Raw genomic sequence first — 17,091 nt, forward strand, 5'->3', positions numbered from 1 at the left:
TTCTCACCTGGCTCTGGGTTCGACTCTGAGACGGTCGACGTTTACCTGCTCAGCGGCTACATTTGCTTTGGATACTCACATCCGCCATGCACTCAGAACATGATGAAACTGTGCATCTGGTGGTGGTGCTGTTGCTGCTGTTGCTGCTGGTCAAGCCATCAATTTGTGGGCCAAGCGATGATGGCCAGACGTTGCGCATACGCAGTGTGTGTCCTCCCCCGAATAGGGAAAACTACTGCGGCCGCTTTAGCTACTGAATCCGAACCAATCTGGCACGGCCCGGCCCCGGCCCGCCTTTATGGCCTGCATAAATCTCCATTGCGCTGGCCATTAATTAGACAGAGTTTGTTAGTTACAGTTGTTAGGCAAATGCGCGCGGATTCGGCACACAATCATAAATTTCGTTGGACTGCAGCTCGGCGATAAAGACGGCCATTGGAAGCGTGACAGATAGAAGAGCAGACAAAAATTTGACAATGGCATTGACATCGAAATATCGTCGTGGTGTGGTTTTGGCTCTATTTTTAGCCAGGGCTATGGCTAATCAAATATTAACGAAAGGCTCTCCGAAGCATTAGATACCGTTAAAGATCGACTATTACAATGGTAGCATAAAGATACACTTTTAGTGGCACTACAGCGAGCAGTTTATGTGTTAGCTGCATTACAAAGCAGTTAGTCACGCTAGTCATAGCCAGATTGTTGAAATGGCTATTGATAATTGAAAAAGCTATTGCCCTCTGTATGAATGTTAAAAAAGCCAAACGGAGAGAGTGTGTCCAAAGAAGCCTTCCAATCCTTAACTGTTGCTATGCTTACGATTGATTTAAAGCGACCTCAAGTGCACACCTCATCTCGGGGCAAAGGCAACCCATCGAAGAATCATTTTGGCCAGTAACTGGGGGACTGGCACACGTCGAAGATCGTGGCTTGGTCAACAAACCGCTTTGAACTTGAGTTGGTCATTTCGATTGTCATTTCTGTTTCGTTTCCCAGTGACTTTGGTTTCGTTTTCCGCAGCGATTTATGCAAATGAAGCCATCAGCATGTTTAAGTATCCAAACTGGTTTCTATTGATTTCGGACGATCGTAAAGTGAGCATCCAACACATTAAGCCAGACGACAAGCAGATACATGACAATGGACCTGACACATTTCTGCCTCATCATGCCCAGTGGACAAAGTCATTGATAAAACGGGCATAGTACGTACGTACAAGAAACAACACGCACAGATACAGAGACAGAATTGGGCTAACTGGCAGACTTGTCTTCAAAACTTTGGCCTTTCAAAGTGTGGCCCTAATTATAGACTTCCGCCTTTGAACAGTTTCGCAGCCCCACCCAAGAGGAGGGGCCTGAGACAAAGACAGGGACTGGGACAGAGGGACAGAGACAGGCCTGAAAAATGCTTGCCACAGGCGCCACAACGTATCCCGTTACATGGCCATAAAGCTCTATAAACGATGCGACCGAGGGCAAATTATAGCGTATACGAACACGTAGACGATCCACTCGCCGATGGCTAATTGGACGTGCCAGGCGAGGCTACTCCTTCCCCTGCTGATGCCACTGCTGATGCCACTGCTGCTGCCCCGGCTGCTGCCCCGGCTACTGCTCCGGCTGCTGCTGTTCCTTCTGGAACTTAAAAGCGGGCGTAACATAACAATTGTGGGCGATTTGCATACAATTTGGAGCTCCAGTAACCAGCAAACTGGCGTCAAAATGTTGCTACGTCATTGCTGGTACTGTTTTTGTTGGTTGAATGTTGATGTTGAATGAAGTGCACACAATGAATCTGGCCTGGCCTTTGTCTGGCTGACAGTCATGACAAACATATCTGGGCAAGGGCAGACCGCAGTCCATGGACCAGAGATGGACATTGTCAAGGTCTCCTTCCGGTCTGTTGTTGCAGGTAATCTGCATTTAGCCATTCAAAAAACTGTATTCATCCCACGGCAAACAGATATCCGAGAGGCCATGCAATTCCCGTTCTAACAGCCCCCAAGAGTTGGGGGGTGGGATCTCTGTTCGTGAAACATGTTGCTGCAACACTTGTTGCTTGTACCCACACGCACCTCCTGACGGAGGCAGCAACAGTAGCAGCAAGAGAAGTTTCGCACCACTCGCCCACGGTCCCTCGCAAAGGACCCCATATAAAACAGGATGTTTCGCCAAACATTTGCACAGAACAGTTTCACATTCGCCCGGACAACAAGTGTGTGTGTGTGTATGTGTGGCATCCAGAGATACGCACGAGCGGCATAATCTAGTCCTCCAGAGCCAGCCTTTTGTGGCCCCAGAAGACAGGTGGGTAGCCTAATTACTGTGAAATGTGGCATCCCCTGACTGGTGTGATTGGTTAATTGCACAAAATCTATTGAAATTGTGCCTTGCACCAGAGCCAAATATTATATCAGTGCGTCATTAATTAGTCCATTAACCGACGTCTCTTCGGAAGAACACTACACCGGCCAAAACACTAGCTTTTTGACTCTTCTTTGCCAGAAATATTATAAAGATTAAATCAATATATTATTGTGTAATTGCATTGAGATATACAGTCTCATCATTTTGCACTATTTCTGGAATATATATTTTAAGTGGGTGTCATTTTGTATATTTTGTAGTTTTACAAATTCATTTTGAGATTACAATTTTATGCTGGTGCCTACGAAACCTTTCACTCGTATTAAAAACAGCTTATTAACAATTATTTAATCAATTAACAATGTTTTTCCTGAAAACTGTGTATTTTTTAAATGTATCATGCAACTCATGCATTGAAGCCTTAGCTTAACTTTTTCTCATATACATATTTTATTCGCTTAAAATAGATGTTTTTCCCTCAAAAGCCGAGTATTTGAATACATATTAAATATACACTTCAAACTAATTTAATGTAACTCCCCATCTAAGTAGAAAAGCTGCAGATTATACATTATTCCATTTCGGGAACTTTGTGGGGATTGTGTTGGTAGGTAGACGTGTGCATCACCCACCTTATAATGAGAGGTATACATAGGTCCTCTGCATCCGAACACCCGCACACATCCAACGATACCCGATACACGAGGGAAACAAATAGTCACCGTCCTCAACAGTCATTTTGGTTAATGAAAGCAAATTGAAATATTTATGACTGCACTTTGGTGGCGCGGTAAGGAGAGACGACAAGACAGTAGAGGCAGCCAGCCGCAGAGCGTCACTAGATTTTCATTTGCATTCACACTTTTTCCATGGAAAATACATATGACATTTAAGAGTCTTAGTGCAACGTTTTTGATTTACGAGTATCTGTGGCACTGGCTCATCTCATCGCATCGCATCGCATCTCACATCTACCCTGACAACCGGAATGGCCCGCGACAATCATTTGTCTTGGCACTTGTCCCCAGTAGCAGGACCCACCTGACAAATGATTTTTAAATGCTCCCAACAACAGAACGACTGGGCGGAGCAGTCGGAGGAGCCACTTCAAAGGTATCTCATGCCGCATATCTCTCATATACCATGTAAATCAGGTTACATCTGTCTCAAACTACAAAGTCCCATCCGACATATCGATGGCTAAGCAAATTAACGAGTGTGTTATTGATACGCCAGCACCCAGCACCCAGCTTCACTGTTTCACTGTTTCACTGTTCCGCGGAAGGAATGAGGAGATTACACAGAACAGAAGGCACGCACAAGGCACACACTCGTATACTATACTCGTATACTCGTATACACGTAGCAGCTTACATTTATGAATTTTAAATGCACATTTCGGCATCGCAAATCAATCAGACGTTTGGCAATTGCCGTCTACCCACTTCACAATCGTTGATTCCTGGCTTTTGGAGTGGTCGTCTGTCGCTCCGTCCAGAAGTGCCTCATGTCATTGCTTGCATCATATTTGCCCGCTGTTCATAAATGAAATGATGTCTGGTTTTTGGTGTTTTATTGCAGCTGGACCCTTGAGTACCCCATGTGGCAATATCTAGCCGCAACCAGAAACCGCTGCACTTGCAGTGGCTATTGTAGAGGTGTGAACAGCGATTAATTGGTCAAATTTTTATTCAAATTTTTCGCTGCTTGCCCAGCCAGAATGACTGAATACCAGTCCTGATTGTTCGGGAGACTCAAAATTAAGCAAGTACAAAGTACGGAGACAGACAAAATGTGTGTTAATGCTAATGCTCAGGTTGCGAAGTCCGCTCATCAGCCAAGTTGGAGGTCAAGTTTTTTCTGTTTTTTGTCTGTCCCGAGTTGTCTGAGCAGGTTTTCTACATTATTTCTTTTTGGAGCAATCAAAATCACACAGTCACAGAGAAGTCTTTGGGCTGAGTGTTAATTTGGACCCCTGCTGGCAAAGGTTTAACGCTGGCGTGGCTAAGAGCGACTGCGAGAATATGGCAGTCTGTTCATCTTCATCTGAAAGGGGTCTTTGTCTTTGCCATGCAGATGCATCAACACAGCACCTTCTCGTTCAGTTGAATGCCACCCAACGGATCAGTTTGCCATAAGCAGGAGGGCAGGCCGAGGCAGAGCACCATCGTAATAACACCAGAACTGAGCACCGTCACCATATCCAAAAGCCATAATCATTTGCATCTCTAATGGCCCTACTGTGGCATCCTCCGGACGTCATACATCAACACCCCCATACACATCCACAGCCACATCCACAGCCACTCGCACTCCCTTTGGTTAGCGACTTGTGCCGTGGCCAACAAGTGTTAATGCCTGTAAACTCTCATCCGCCTGTTGTTTGGGCTAGGTGCCAATGTGGAGGGAGGGCCTGGGGCTCCTGTTGCTGTGGCTTTAATGCGGTTGGTTAACTTTTAACAGCCATATCTCCGGCCATAAATATTATGATGCTTAATTAGCGGGACACTTTTTCTGCAGTTGAGTAAGGAATGGGGGAAGGGAAGGGTTTGCAAGATGTAGGCATCTTCTGGCTAAGCTACAGTTGCCCGCTAAGTAAAATGGACGTTCGGCCGCCAGCGTTAATGTGATTAAAAGTTGCAATAGATAATCTGCGGTGGCATCTTGGGCCAACTGGTAATTAATTCCCACTCTCTCTTGGTTCATCTTTCAGACAAGATGGGCATTGCCTTGATGTTCCTGCTGGCGCTCTACCAGATGCAGTCGGCCATCCACAGCGAGATCATTGAGTCGCCCAATTTCGGTTCGAATGCCCTGCTGGAGTCAGACACGGATGCGGATCAGGGCTCCAGTTTTCAGACGGGCCATAGGGAAATCCTTCAAGATGCCGAAGAGAAGCCGGATCAAACAGAACAGGAGTTTCGGTATCCCATCTCGGCCATAGGCATCGACTATGCCAGGAATTCGGTGATTCTGCGTTTCCAGAAGCACGGCCGAAGGCAGCGCCTCAAGTACGATCCGGAGCTGGAGGCCAAGCGTAGGTCCCTGCAGGATAACTTCATGCACTTTGGCAAGCGGCAGGAGGAGCAGATGCCTCCAGACGAAAGCTATGGCTCTGATGGGGAAGAGGGTATGGTGAAGCGGTCTGACATGGATCGCTATAGTCGCGATCCCAAGCAGGATTTTATGCGATTCGGTAGGGATCCGAAGCAGGACTTTATGCGCTTCGGCCGGGATCCGAAACAGGACTTTATGCGTTTCGGCCGGGATCCCTCTGATTTTATGCGGTTTGGAAGGGCTCCATCTGATTTTATGCGGTTTGGCCGGACCCCCTCGGACTTTATGCGATTCGGCAGGACTCCATCGGACTTCATGCGCTTTGGACGGTCGGACAACTTCATGAGACTCGGACGCAGTCCTCACGAGGAGCTGCGAAGTCCCAAGCAGGACTTCATGCGGTTCGGCCGGCCAGACAACTTTATGCGATTCGGACGCTCTGCTCCCCCAGAGTTTGAGCGCTATGGCAAGATGGACTCGAACTTCATGCGCTTTGGAAAGAGCGCCAATCCGGCTGCCCCACCCGCTTCAGGAGCTCCCGAGTCGAACCAGACAAAGTCGCAGCCAGCCAGCAACCAGCCCGGCGAACGGAGTCCCGTGGACAAGGCCATGACTATTCTGTTCAGGAAACAGGAACAACAGCGGCAGTCCAAGAGCGGCGAACAGACCGAACACACAGCTGAGGGTGGGAGCGTGGAACAAGAACAGTTCTACGGTCAGTAGAGAAACACCCCTACCATAGTTCTCATCCATGTAAATATTATCTGACAAGACCACGCTCGGAATGTAATGATTATGATATGAAATGTATTGAAATATAGAACTCTTAAAATACGTATTGCCCTCTTCCCTCGTCAAACTCTTGATAAACGCCTAGGGTGTGAATTTTTAATGGGGCTGGATTAAAAATTCACCACGCTTTGATCTGATCAAATTAAAAGTTGACACTCCACAAATACTACATATAAATACACACTTAATCGAATATATATGTATAGTTTCATTTGAAATGCATTGAAATGTTGTGAACAAGTCCTTTCGAATTAAAATAAAGAATGGTCAAAACACTATCCATATTTTCAAAATTCAAATTAATCCAGAAGATCTGGCAGAGCTGTGCCACTTGTTTATAGAGATGTGAGTCACGTATAGACGTGAAATATACCCACGAACATTATAAACTTTCAAGATTTTAGTATAGTTCAGGTGAAAGATATCGTGGTCATTTTTTTATATGTAAAAATCATTTATTCCAATGGTTTGCATTCAAACCCTTATCGCTCATTCACTTTCAAACAATTTCTATTTGGCGGTCAAGTTGGGTGGGACTTGCTCTCTTTTTTGTGATGGGATATCCTCTCTTCGTTGAGGGACTTTTTCTCGCCACAATGCCACTGCCACTGTTTTTTTTGTTGACCTTTTTCGCTAAAACCTTTTTTTGGGCGATATCCAATAAAAGCAAGTATGTAGAATAAACCAGTTAAGTAAAAAATTCATTCACCAATCGTATAAATTTATGTGGGCATGGCTAAATGTTCTACATAGCTTGTAATATGCCACGGAATATTAAAATCGAGGAATATGTTAAAAAGAACTTGAATTCGTCAGTATATTTACGGTATATTTTTCAAATGAGACCGTATATTTCGGTGATGTTCTGAGGGTCATACTGTAGAAATACTGGTTTTCGCCGCGCTCCCATGGTATTTTTGTAAATTTCATCAATATATTAATTAAATTTTCAATTTTATATAAAAATCCGATAAATGCAAGTATTTCGAATAGGCCAATCATGTATAGAATTGATTCATCAATCGAATAAAATTGAGTGGGCATGGCTAAATGTTCTATATAAATAGTATTATTCAACGGAACAAAGAATATGAGAAATTTGAATTCGCCGCAGTTCGCCCCAGTTCGCTTTAGCAACAATGAGTCTCATTCCATACACAAATGTTGCGCATTCCATACACAAAAGTTGCGGCAACATTTACTTGAAAACCGTTTTTTGGTCAAAATAAAATACATTAAGGTAATTAAAAGAAGCAATCTTGTAGAAAATACATTTATCTATGGGATAAAGCTAAGTGGGCAAATCTATATAGCTTGAAATATAGGCAATACCCGATTCGCCGCAGTTTCGCTTTTGCAACAATGAGTCCCATTCCATACACAAATGTTGCTAATTCCATGCACAAATGTTGCTAATTCCATGCACACATACCCTGGGGGTAATGGATGTTATAGAATTGTGAATATGTTTGTCACCCCAGGCTCCGTAGGCATCAGGATCGACATAAATATATACAAGATACTAATAAGGTACTTGAATATGTCTAAAGAATATCAATTTGAGAAAAGGTCTTAACAAATTACGTTTGATCTTCATATAAAATTAACAAAATAGGGTGCACAAAGGCCTATACGCGCATCATGTCTTTAAATACCAGCCACATTGCGACTGATTTTTTGTTGAACTATTTTGTTTAAGCCTTGTTTTAGTCAAAATACAATAAAAGCAAGGACTAGAAACGAACCAATTGTGTAGAAAATGTATTCATTAATGGGCTAAAATTATGTGGGCTTGGCTAAATGTTCTATATAGCTGGTAATATTCTACGGAAGATCAAAAACGAGGAATATGTAAAATAGACCTTGAATTCGTCGGTATATTTAAGGTATATTTTGGTATATTCCTGAGAGCCAGGCGGTATGTCTTATCAGCTGTCCACAGTTTCCACCTGATAGCGTTCGATCCATTGCTGTTTTTTTGATTGGATTGGCAAATTCTATCAATAGATTCCAAATTAGATCTTGCTATCTGAAGTGGATTGGCGCATTAGTCAACGGTAAACATATTGCATGTGAACTTTAGCACCGGCGCCTACGTCAGTCTCCCTATAGAGGGGTCTAAAGTCCAACCTGTTGCATCGCTCTGATCTTGTTCTTGTTCTTCTTTTGTGTATGTTTTGGAAAAGTGTAAATACAGATATATATATAAATTTATATCCGGGAACCGCACAGCGCAGTGACCGCCTTTTCCAAGCTCTAGAAACCATTGCAAGTGGCCGCCAGGAGGAAAAAATATGTCTGCGCTGCTGAAAATTAACAGAGGTGAGTGGATCTTTGCCAGGGCAGTCTCTTTCTCCCGACAACAAATTTGGTGGATTACATAACCGAAATGACGATCAAGCAATGTGCAACAATAAAAACAGACTGGTCAGCGGAAGACACGAGACAGAGACAAAGATACAGTCTGTGGTCAGTTCTTATCAGGCCATGGAATTTTCCCCTCATCCAGTGATAGATTCTTGTCTGTCTCTCTGTCTCCTCCTAAAAAGTTCAAAGGCTCTTCACGCCCGCCCTAGTGCGCAGCGTGTCAGAGGCCGCCAAATACCCGAGGATTACCACACACTACACGTTGAATCCCCGGGAGAAGGATGGACGGTGGAAGGAGGTCGACATGGAGCGCTGCATCGAGGAGGTAGACATTGTCATTGTTGGAGGGGGACCGGCGGGCATGTCGGCAGCCATCCGGGCCAAGCAGCTGGCCGCTGAGAAAGATCAGGTGAGTGGGCAACCACATACGGCGATGGATGTGATGTGCTGACCAGCGTGCATACATTTCTTATCCCCGCAGGAGATTCGAGTCTGCGTTGTGGAGAAGGCAGCGGAGGTGGGTGGACACATACTCTCCGGAGCTGTTGTGGATCCCATCTCGCTGAACGAACTGATACCTGACTGGCAGGAGCAGGGCGCCCCGCTGAACACGCCCGTGAGCAAGGACACCTTCTCCTTCCTCACCTCCTCGGGTCGCATCTCCATACCCATCTTCAAGGGATGGCCCATGGACAACCATGGAAACTATGTGGTGCGTCTCGGCCACCTCGTCAAATGGCTTGGTGATCAGGCCGAGGCGATGGGTGTAGAGATCTATCCCGGCTGTGCCGCGTCCGAAGTGCTCTTCCACGAGGACGGCAGCGTCAAGGGCATTGCCACCAACGATGTGGGCATTGCCAAGACTGGGGCGCCCAAGGACACCTTTGCCCGCGGCATGGAGCTGCATGCGAAGACCACCATCTTCGCCGAGGGATGTCGTGGCCACCTCACCAAGCAGGTCATGCAAAAGTTCAACTTGAATGAAGGCAGCGAGCCACAGGCCTACGGAATCGGTCTGAAAGAGGTCTGGGAGATTGCCCCCGAAAAGCATCAGTGAGTGGCTGCCTTATAAGTGTGAAAATATACCATTTCTTATAATAATGGAATGCGTTTCAGGCCCGGTTTGGTGGAACACACCATTGGCTGGCCCTTGGATCGATTCACCTATGGTGGATCCTTCCTGTATCACCTGAACGAGCCCACCCCTACGATAGCTGTCGGCTTTGTGGTCGGCCTGAACTACAAGAATCCCTGGCTAAGTCCGTTCCAGGAGTTCCAGCGATTCAAGACGCATGCCAAGGTTCGCGATATATTCGACGGTGCCACCCGCATTGCATATGGAGCCCGGGCCATCAACGAGGGCGGCTACCAGAGCATACCCCAGAAGTTGTCCTTCCCCGGCGGCTGCCTAGTGGGCTGCAGTGCCGGTTTTCTAAATGTTCCCCGCATCAAGGGCTCCCACTATGCCATGAAGAGTGGCATGCTGGCGGCGGAGAGCGCGTTAGAGGCCATCAATGCCGACTCCCAGTCCACCGCTGGCGTGGAGCCGACAAGCTACGCGGATAAGTGAGTGGAATGGATTAACTTAAAATGGAAATGTATGTAATGAAACTCACTCAATGCAGAATCAAGGATTCATTTGTGTGGAAGGATCTGTACAAGGTGCGTAATGTCCATCCCTCGTTCCACAATCCGTTGGGCCTGTACGGCGGTCTCGTCCTGAGTGGCTTCTCCATTTTCATGGGCGGCCGGGAGCCCTGGACCCTGAAGCACGGTCCCCAGGATCACGAATCGCTGCAGCTGGCCAGCGCCAGTGAGCCCATTGTCTACCCCAAACCCGATGGCAAGGTATCCTTCGACCTGCTTTCATCGGTGGCCCTCACCGGCACCAATCATGAGGGCGACCAGCCAGCACATCTCACGTTGAAGGACGACCGCATTCCCGTCGATCACAACCTGGCTCTGTACGAGGGTCCCGAGCAGCGTTTCTGCCCCGCCGGCGTGTACGAGTACGTGCCCAACGAGGAGGGCGGCAACATGAAGCTGCAGATCAACGCTCAAAACTGCATCCACTGCAAAACATGTGATATCAAGGATCCCAAGCAGAATATCAACTGGGTGGTACCCGAGGGAGGTGGCGGCCCCGCCTACAATGGCATGTGAATGGCATCATGGAAATCATCTCCTGTACCGCAATTGCATTTGATTAGTTTGTAAAATTGAGAATTTGATAACACTATTTGGAATTTAAGCTATAAAGTTGCAATAAAATTGTAGATAAAGTGAAAAGTCAGTTGCCAAAAAGGTTTTATTTAAAATGTTCTACCATCGTTTTTTCGGTTTCTGTTGTTCTTGTTTCTTGTTTAAAACACCAACTTAATAGGTAAATACAATAAATTTTCAATTTCAAAACCTTTCATATATATTCAGTGCACGGATAAAACTTGTTCTCTTTTTATATAGCTTCACATATATGTATATATAAGTATGTATTGTATAATATACTATCTTGTTTTTCACCAAAATGGTTTGCAATGGTTTGCTTAGCCGACAATTACGATTTAGTTGTATAATTTGTATTACTTTATTTGTTATTTGAACAGACGATACATCGATGGATACATGGCCTATCCTAACATTTGTGCGACTTCGCATATCCTTTTCCTTAGACCTATCTATAGATTTACCATATCTGCTCAATGGGCTGGGGTCACGGCTGCCACTGGAACATTTATTGGACCACAATCACGGCAATTCAGAAAGAACTAGGGGATCTTTAATACTAACATTCCATAACAGGGAGGTTGCTTTCTGGCATTTCGTTGCCAAGGGACAAGTTTTGCTATCTTCTGGGTGCCATCTGTGGCAGCCGTGGCGCTGGAGCTGCAGACCCATGCTGATGGCCATGTGTTACAAGTCTTTGTTTAATTCTTATATGATGCTGTTCAGGTGCCAAATTAATCCCATTACAACAGTGCAACATGCAACAGGTTCAACATTTTATCTATTACACTAAAGGTACAACGAGTACAATACAATTTACATTCTGAACATTACAATTAGTACCATACGAACGCAGTTAGTGTAGTCTGTCTGTGCTGTGAGTGGTCCCTGTGACCGTAGATCGTCTTGTAGACTGTCATCTGTACAGTGCATCGTTATTCATACACACATTTGCGTACATATGTATGTACATATAACTTATCTATGTAAACTATCATCAATATATTGTTTTCCTAAACTATGTAGTTTTATAGTTCTCTGGATAAGCGGTCTCCACTTCCCTCTCTCAATGCCAATTGAAATTTGTCTTTTTGTACATTACGTGCTGCTTTTAGTTTGAGTTTTTCTCTCGGGACGGGGACTTTATAGAGGGGGGCCCTTACACTCTAAACATGGTTTTGGATAATTCAGTAATCAGTTTTCAGATTTATCTACTCGTACTCGTACGTTTAATTAAATAGCACAGTTAACACACCTGTATTGAAATGTTTCACCATCGAGTTGTCCGTTTATCATTATCATTTGCAATCCAACATAGTACGACATTTATATTTATATTTTTATTTATATTATTTTCCTTTTGTTTTGGTTTTTTTGGTTTTTATTTTATATCGTTTTCGCTTGTTTATTAAAAAGAGGCACTGTTTTTAAGGCAACACTACACAGTGAAGTTATATACCAGGATTTCTATGTACATTCAAACCAAAGAAAAAGTTTTGGGAAATTCCGAAAAGTCTTTTGCAAATCATATGAAAACTCAATGCTACAACATTCTCTCGTACAACATTCAAGGAGAGTGCAATCTATGTACTCTGTGTACTAACATACACATACATGTGTATATATATATATATATACATTTTCATAATCTATGATCAATCAGAGATCATTTCATAGCAAAAGATACCATTCGCCTATTGATGAGATACGATACTTTCGCTGGTAAAAGTTTGCTTCAGTTTCGCTTCAGATCAGGGCATTTTTGTTTACGTTCACCTTTGTTTTGCTTATGCATATAGTATTTGTTATATATTGCTAGAAAATATCATCTATAGTGTTTTGGTTTTCTTTCTATATGGTAGACATATAATTTCGTACTCCTCTTCGGCTCTCATCCATAAATATACGTGTAAAGCTACTCAAATGGGGAAACCTGTAGAGTGTGTGTATGTTTGCTTATTTTTTAATGCTCATCATCTCTCATCTCATCTGGCGCTCCAACTGCCACTGTTTTTCGCATGTGCCTGCATGTGGACACAGTTGCACAGCACAGCGTGCGGACACGGAGGCGGGCCGAGTAATATCGTCTCAAATACAAATATACATAAATATTCTTTCTCTTTACGAGTACTGTTCGGTTCTGTTCTGTTCTGTTCAGTTCACTTTTCGTTTGCTGCTGTATAAAGTGCAACAGGTCATACAATATTTGCCGAGCGCGTTTACCTCTTGGTCAAATATTGGGGGAAACATCGAATCGAATCGAAATGGGGAATTGACATTGCAACAGACCCGGAGACACACCCACACCCACACTCGCATCCTCACTGGGGCCTGTGCAAACAGGGCCGCATCGCGTAAGAAAATATACAGAATGTAAATAAACATTGTCAACAGAAAGTGCAAAAAATAAACGATAATTTCTTGAATAATTTTATTTAAATTATATATTTTGTTGAGTTGTTTGTTGATGCTGTTGTAGTTGTTGTTGTAATTGTTGTTGTTTTACAAACTGCTTGTAAATGTAAAAAATACAAAACTTAGGCACGAAAACTTGAATAGAAATCCACTTTAAACGTAAATTACAAAATATGACTTCGTTTTGCTTAAGAGATGAAGAGAAAAAGAGGTCTAGCAAATAGATCAAGCTTAAATCAAAACTAAAACATAATCATCAAGTGTTTAAATCTATGTTTTATGTATGTATGTGTATTATCCTTTTTCAAAATCAATCAAATCTCTAGAAGAACGAACACTCCGCTTACACGAACAGAACTGATAATAAAACAATATAATCAAAAGAACATAATTGATAAATTGCACGAAATTCCAAGTATTAATTGAACATTGAGTACATCTCTTTCTGTGTCTATGGTTTTTTGTGGGTGTGTGTGTGTGTGTGTGTATCCATTCTCAATAATTAATCTGATAGTGCGACTTGCATGCTTACGTATCTTGTAATGGGTTTACAAACTATGTTTAAAACTTATGCTAAATCAAGTATTTACAGCAAATATTTCCTCCGCTTCTCGTCTCATCTCGCTTTCGCTTTGTTTTTTGTATGCAGCATTTGTCCTAAGATTAGATTTAACATTAACTTTAACCATAGTTGTAACTGTAGTTGTAATTGTAACTAAACTAAATCAGCTCCAACACTCCAAACAACTTATTTCCGAGGCTCTGGGCCTACGCTGGGCTCCAACCAACATCATAAATCCATTCCACCATGGGATACGGATTGGCATTGGGATCGAGCCCTAATTTCACATTTATAATTTAAAATTATAACTATTACCGTAGGTGTGTGTGTGTGTGTGTGTGGGTGTATTTAACTTACAATAATTATAGATATGACACTGTCACTGTTCGCTTAAACCGAAAACAAAACAAAGCTCCTATCTCTTCCACAATTTCCAGTTTAATTTTCTCTGAACTATTGCACTGTTGTTGCAACTATTGTTGCTGCTGCTGCTGCTGCTGCTGCTCCTTCTCCTTCCCCTCCTCCTGCTATTGGTGTTGCTGCGTTCCATAGGCCACCGCCAGCTGCTGTTGGCCATAGCAGTCATAGCCAGAACCAGCCATGCTGAACGAACTCCGGACGGTAGCCACATCCTTACGCGGCGGCGGCGGCATCATGGCCAGATCGTCGATGTCGCTGATGTTGGGGTGGACCTCTTGCTTCTTGTGGCTTCCTCCGCCGCCGCCGCCGCCGGTTCCGTTACTGTTGTGTTGCTGCTTGTAGTGGCTGCTGCTATCGCCTGCACGTGCCGGCTATGTACCCCATCCACCCGATATTCTGGGACGTTTGTGGTTGGGTGCATCGTAGTCCCCCAGCTGCTGCTGTTGTTGCTGGTGTTGCTGGTGCTGTTGTTGCTGTTGCTGTTGGTGCTGCTGCTGCTGCTGCACTGCGACGGCGGCCAGACGCACATCCTGCTCGCTGCTGGGCGCACCTGCGTTTAAGATGATAAAGTCTGTTAAACTATTAGTTCGATTTGCTCAAAGGTCGTGTGTGTATGACAAAGGCAGAGGGCAGGCCATCAGGCGTTCAGGCGTTTAGGCGTTTAGGCGTTTAGGCGGGCAGGTTTTCAGGCAGATCTGGGTCGGGTCCGGGGATGGGGCCGGGGATGGGGCCGGGCCCCCGTAATGAGTGTGGTGTGTGACTGTGTGTGACAGTGTGCGTGTTTTGAGTGAGTGTTTTCTGGTTAGCAGGAAATCGCATCAGTTGTTAATAAAAAGTAAAATTAAAACAAAAGCCAGGCAAAAGATGTTTTTAATTTCTTTAGAATATCGCTTAATCCCCCCTTAGGACAAAAGTCAAAAACTGAAGGAAGGAAATAAACTCAAGATGAAAACTCTCCCGTCCCCGAAGAAACAGAAATCCCTTTTTTGTTTTTGTACAACAATTTTGCTAGATATTTGTTTTTCTGTATGTATATGTAGAATTATGTACATATGTATGTGTGTGTGTTGCATGTATTCGATATTGTGTATGTATGTATGTATGTATTTTGTGTGTATGTGTGCGTGTGTGTGTTTCTTTATTTTTTAGGCCAATTTACCGGCAGAATTCCATCTAGGATTGTGGCCCATTAGCAGGCGGTACTGATATCCTTCATACTTATCATGCCCTAAAAATATTATCACACAATTGTTGTTGTTGTTGTGGTTAATGCGAATATAAAAAACAAACAAAGGTATTATGTAGATATTATAACAATAACAATAACAATATTAAGATAAACGCACTCAATACGATTCTTCAGAATTTCTTAATAGAGAACCCAATGCGTATGCGTAACACAGATATCTGGTATGAATATTAAGTATACGCACTGCACCGTCTGGTGTGTCAGTAAAAAGAGTTACATTTTAGCATTTAGCATTAGAAAACATGCCGCGAACAAAACAATTTCGAGCACACTTTTTTCAAGTCTAAAGAATTTGTTTAACAAAACTGCAGAAACGTTCAAGCGAAAATACTTTTCAGTACAAGTGGCCAAAAGGGAGACAGCGCGCGGGGGTCAGGATGGGGTTTCGGGGGCCTCAGAAACGTACCTGGTGTGGGCGTTAGGTGACCGGTCGACGACGGCCTCGAGTTGGGCATGACCAGGTGCTGCTGCGAGTGGCCCAGGACGCTCAGATTGGTGGCCTGCTCCGCGTTCCCGTTGCTACCGCCACCGCCTCCTCCTGGGGGACCACCGCCTCCCAGGATACTGGCGTTGTTCAAGTGCGTGATGACATTGCCGGCATTGGCGGCAGAGGAGCCTGCTCCCCCGCCGCCGGCCGAGGCATTGCTGCTCGTGCTGCTGCTGGAGCCGCCGCTGCCCGTCGATCCGTTGCTGTTCTGCTGATGGCCGCTGGCGGAGAGATCACGCGGCGGCGACTGCGGCTCGGCCTTGACCTTAATGGAGACGGGTGAGGTGGCGGGCGGCGGTGTGCTATTCGAGACTGCCAGGTGCGAGAGACTGCTCGAGAGAGATAGATCGAGAGAGAGAGGGATTACGGAGAGAAATTGAGCATGCTATCCGGGAATTCCTTGAGTGGTTAAGCGGCTCTCACCTAGAGTGCTGCACCAGACCCTGGTGCCATGTGGGCAGGCTCATGATATCCGCACTGCCGATGACGCCGGAGGAAGAGAAGTCCTGCGCCCCGAAGGAGTAGCTCGTGAGGGCGGGTATCGGAGTCTGCAGCGTCACCACGGGCGTGTTTAGTGATGTTTGGCTCTGTCGTTGCTGGAAAGGAGAGCACGGAGGGATCTTAATTGAGGGGCTCCTGGTGCTATCTCGATCGTGTTCGTCCTCTACTCACATCTGTATAGGCCACATCCTCGGGCGCAGACATGTTGGGCGGTATGGTGGCTATGGTGGGCGGTATGACCACCCGTAGGTTGGCAGCCCGTCCATTCTGGCTGCCCGGCGACTGCTGTTTGATGGGCAAGTGATGGGCTGTAAGGGATGCATTGGAAGGGTTAATCTTACGCCGCACAGAATGGAGTCGGGGGACTGGGCGATCTTTGGGCAGATGGGCAGATGGGTAGTAGGGGAGTAGGGGCGTTATGGAGGGGCTCGTAATGATCGTAATGCGCACCTATGCCAGGACTGGGGCCTGGACTGGGCGATCCCACAAGCGGCGAATGGGAATGCGGATAGCCGTTCGACATCTCCAGCATGGAACCCGATGGATATACTGATGGCACCAATCGATAAGAAGATAAGAAAATGCACAGATACGTTTAGACCTTAGATCGAAGCACTATATATGTATGTATATTGGAATTGTTGAACTC

General features: G+C 44.9%; 3 protein-coding genes across 12 annotated transcripts in view; 2 read left to right on the forward strand and 1 right to left on the reverse strand.

Annotated features, from left to right (window-relative positions):
• Positions 1 to 2,212: 2,212 nt before the first annotated feature.
• LOC6592788 (FMRFamide-related peptides) lies at positions 2,213 to 6,415 on the forward strand. Its single transcript, XM_002018403.2, has 2 exons — positions 2,213 to 2,309; positions 5,083 to 6,415. The coding sequence occupies exon 2, from the start codon at positions 5,088 to 5,090 to the stop codon at positions 6,147 to 6,149; it is 1,062 nt and encodes a 353-aa protein (XP_002018439.1). The 5' UTR covers positions 2,213 to 2,309; positions 5,083 to 5,087; the 3' UTR covers positions 6,150 to 6,415.
• Positions 6,416 to 8,258: 1,843 nt separating this feature from the next.
• On the forward strand, positions 8,259 to 10,878 carry LOC6592787 (electron transfer flavoprotein-ubiquinone oxidoreductase, mitochondrial). 3 transcript variants are annotated; one of them, XM_026985740.1, is made up of 6 exons: positions 8,259 to 8,275; positions 8,451 to 8,540; positions 8,768 to 8,994; positions 9,067 to 9,638; positions 9,702 to 10,151; positions 10,211 to 10,878. In XM_026985740.1, exons 2-6 carry the CDS (start codon positions 8,513 to 8,515, stop codon positions 10,746 to 10,748), a joined length of 1,815 nt encoding a protein of 604 aa, XP_026841541.1. In that variant the 5' UTR covers positions 8,259 to 8,275; positions 8,451 to 8,512; the 3' UTR covers positions 10,749 to 10,878. The 3 variants fall into 3 exon arrangements, with proteins under 3 accessions (XP_026841541.1, XP_026841540.1, XP_002018438.1); XM_026985739.1 differs by lacking the exon at positions 8,259 to 8,275 and adding an exon at positions 8,287 to 8,388; XM_002018402.2 differs by lacking the exon at positions 8,259 to 8,275 and adding an exon at positions 8,287 to 8,388 and having other exon boundaries at positions 8,456 to 8,540.
• Positions 10,879 to 14,205: 3,327 nt separating this feature from the next.
• The window catches only part of LOC6592786 (myocyte-specific enhancer factor 2), a 45,629-nt gene continuing 42,743 nt past the window's right edge, over positions 14,206 to 17,091 (reverse strand). For 2 of the 8 annotated variants that reach the window (XM_026984932.1, XM_026984931.1), the window contains exons 7-11: positions 16,893 to 16,991; positions 16,614 to 16,750; positions 16,365 to 16,537; positions 15,861 to 16,270; positions 14,206 to 14,755 (exon numbers count right to left, since the gene is read on the reverse strand). In XM_026984932.1, the coding sequence (XP_026840733.1) occupies positions 14,577 to 14,755; positions 15,861 to 16,270; positions 16,365 to 16,537; positions 16,614 to 16,750; positions 16,893 to 16,991 (998 nt within the window). In that variant the 3' untranslated portion in view covers positions 14,206 to 14,576. Of the gene's footprint in view, positions 14,777 to 15,364; positions 15,434 to 15,860; positions 16,271 to 16,364; positions 16,562 to 16,613; positions 16,751 to 16,892; positions 16,992 to 17,091 lie in introns of all 8 variants that reach the window. The other 6 variants (XM_026984928.1, XM_026984927.1, XM_026984934.1 and 3 more) reach the window with 6 other exon arrangements.

The sequence above is a fragment of the Drosophila persimilis genome, unplaced genomic scaffold (assembly GCF_003286085.1).
Source record: "Drosophila persimilis strain 14011-0111.01,24,50 unplaced genomic scaffold, DperRS2 tig00000002-arrow-pilon, whole genome shotgun sequence".
Classification (NCBI taxonomy): Eukaryota; Metazoa; Arthropoda; class Insecta; order Diptera; family Drosophilidae; genus Drosophila; species Drosophila persimilis.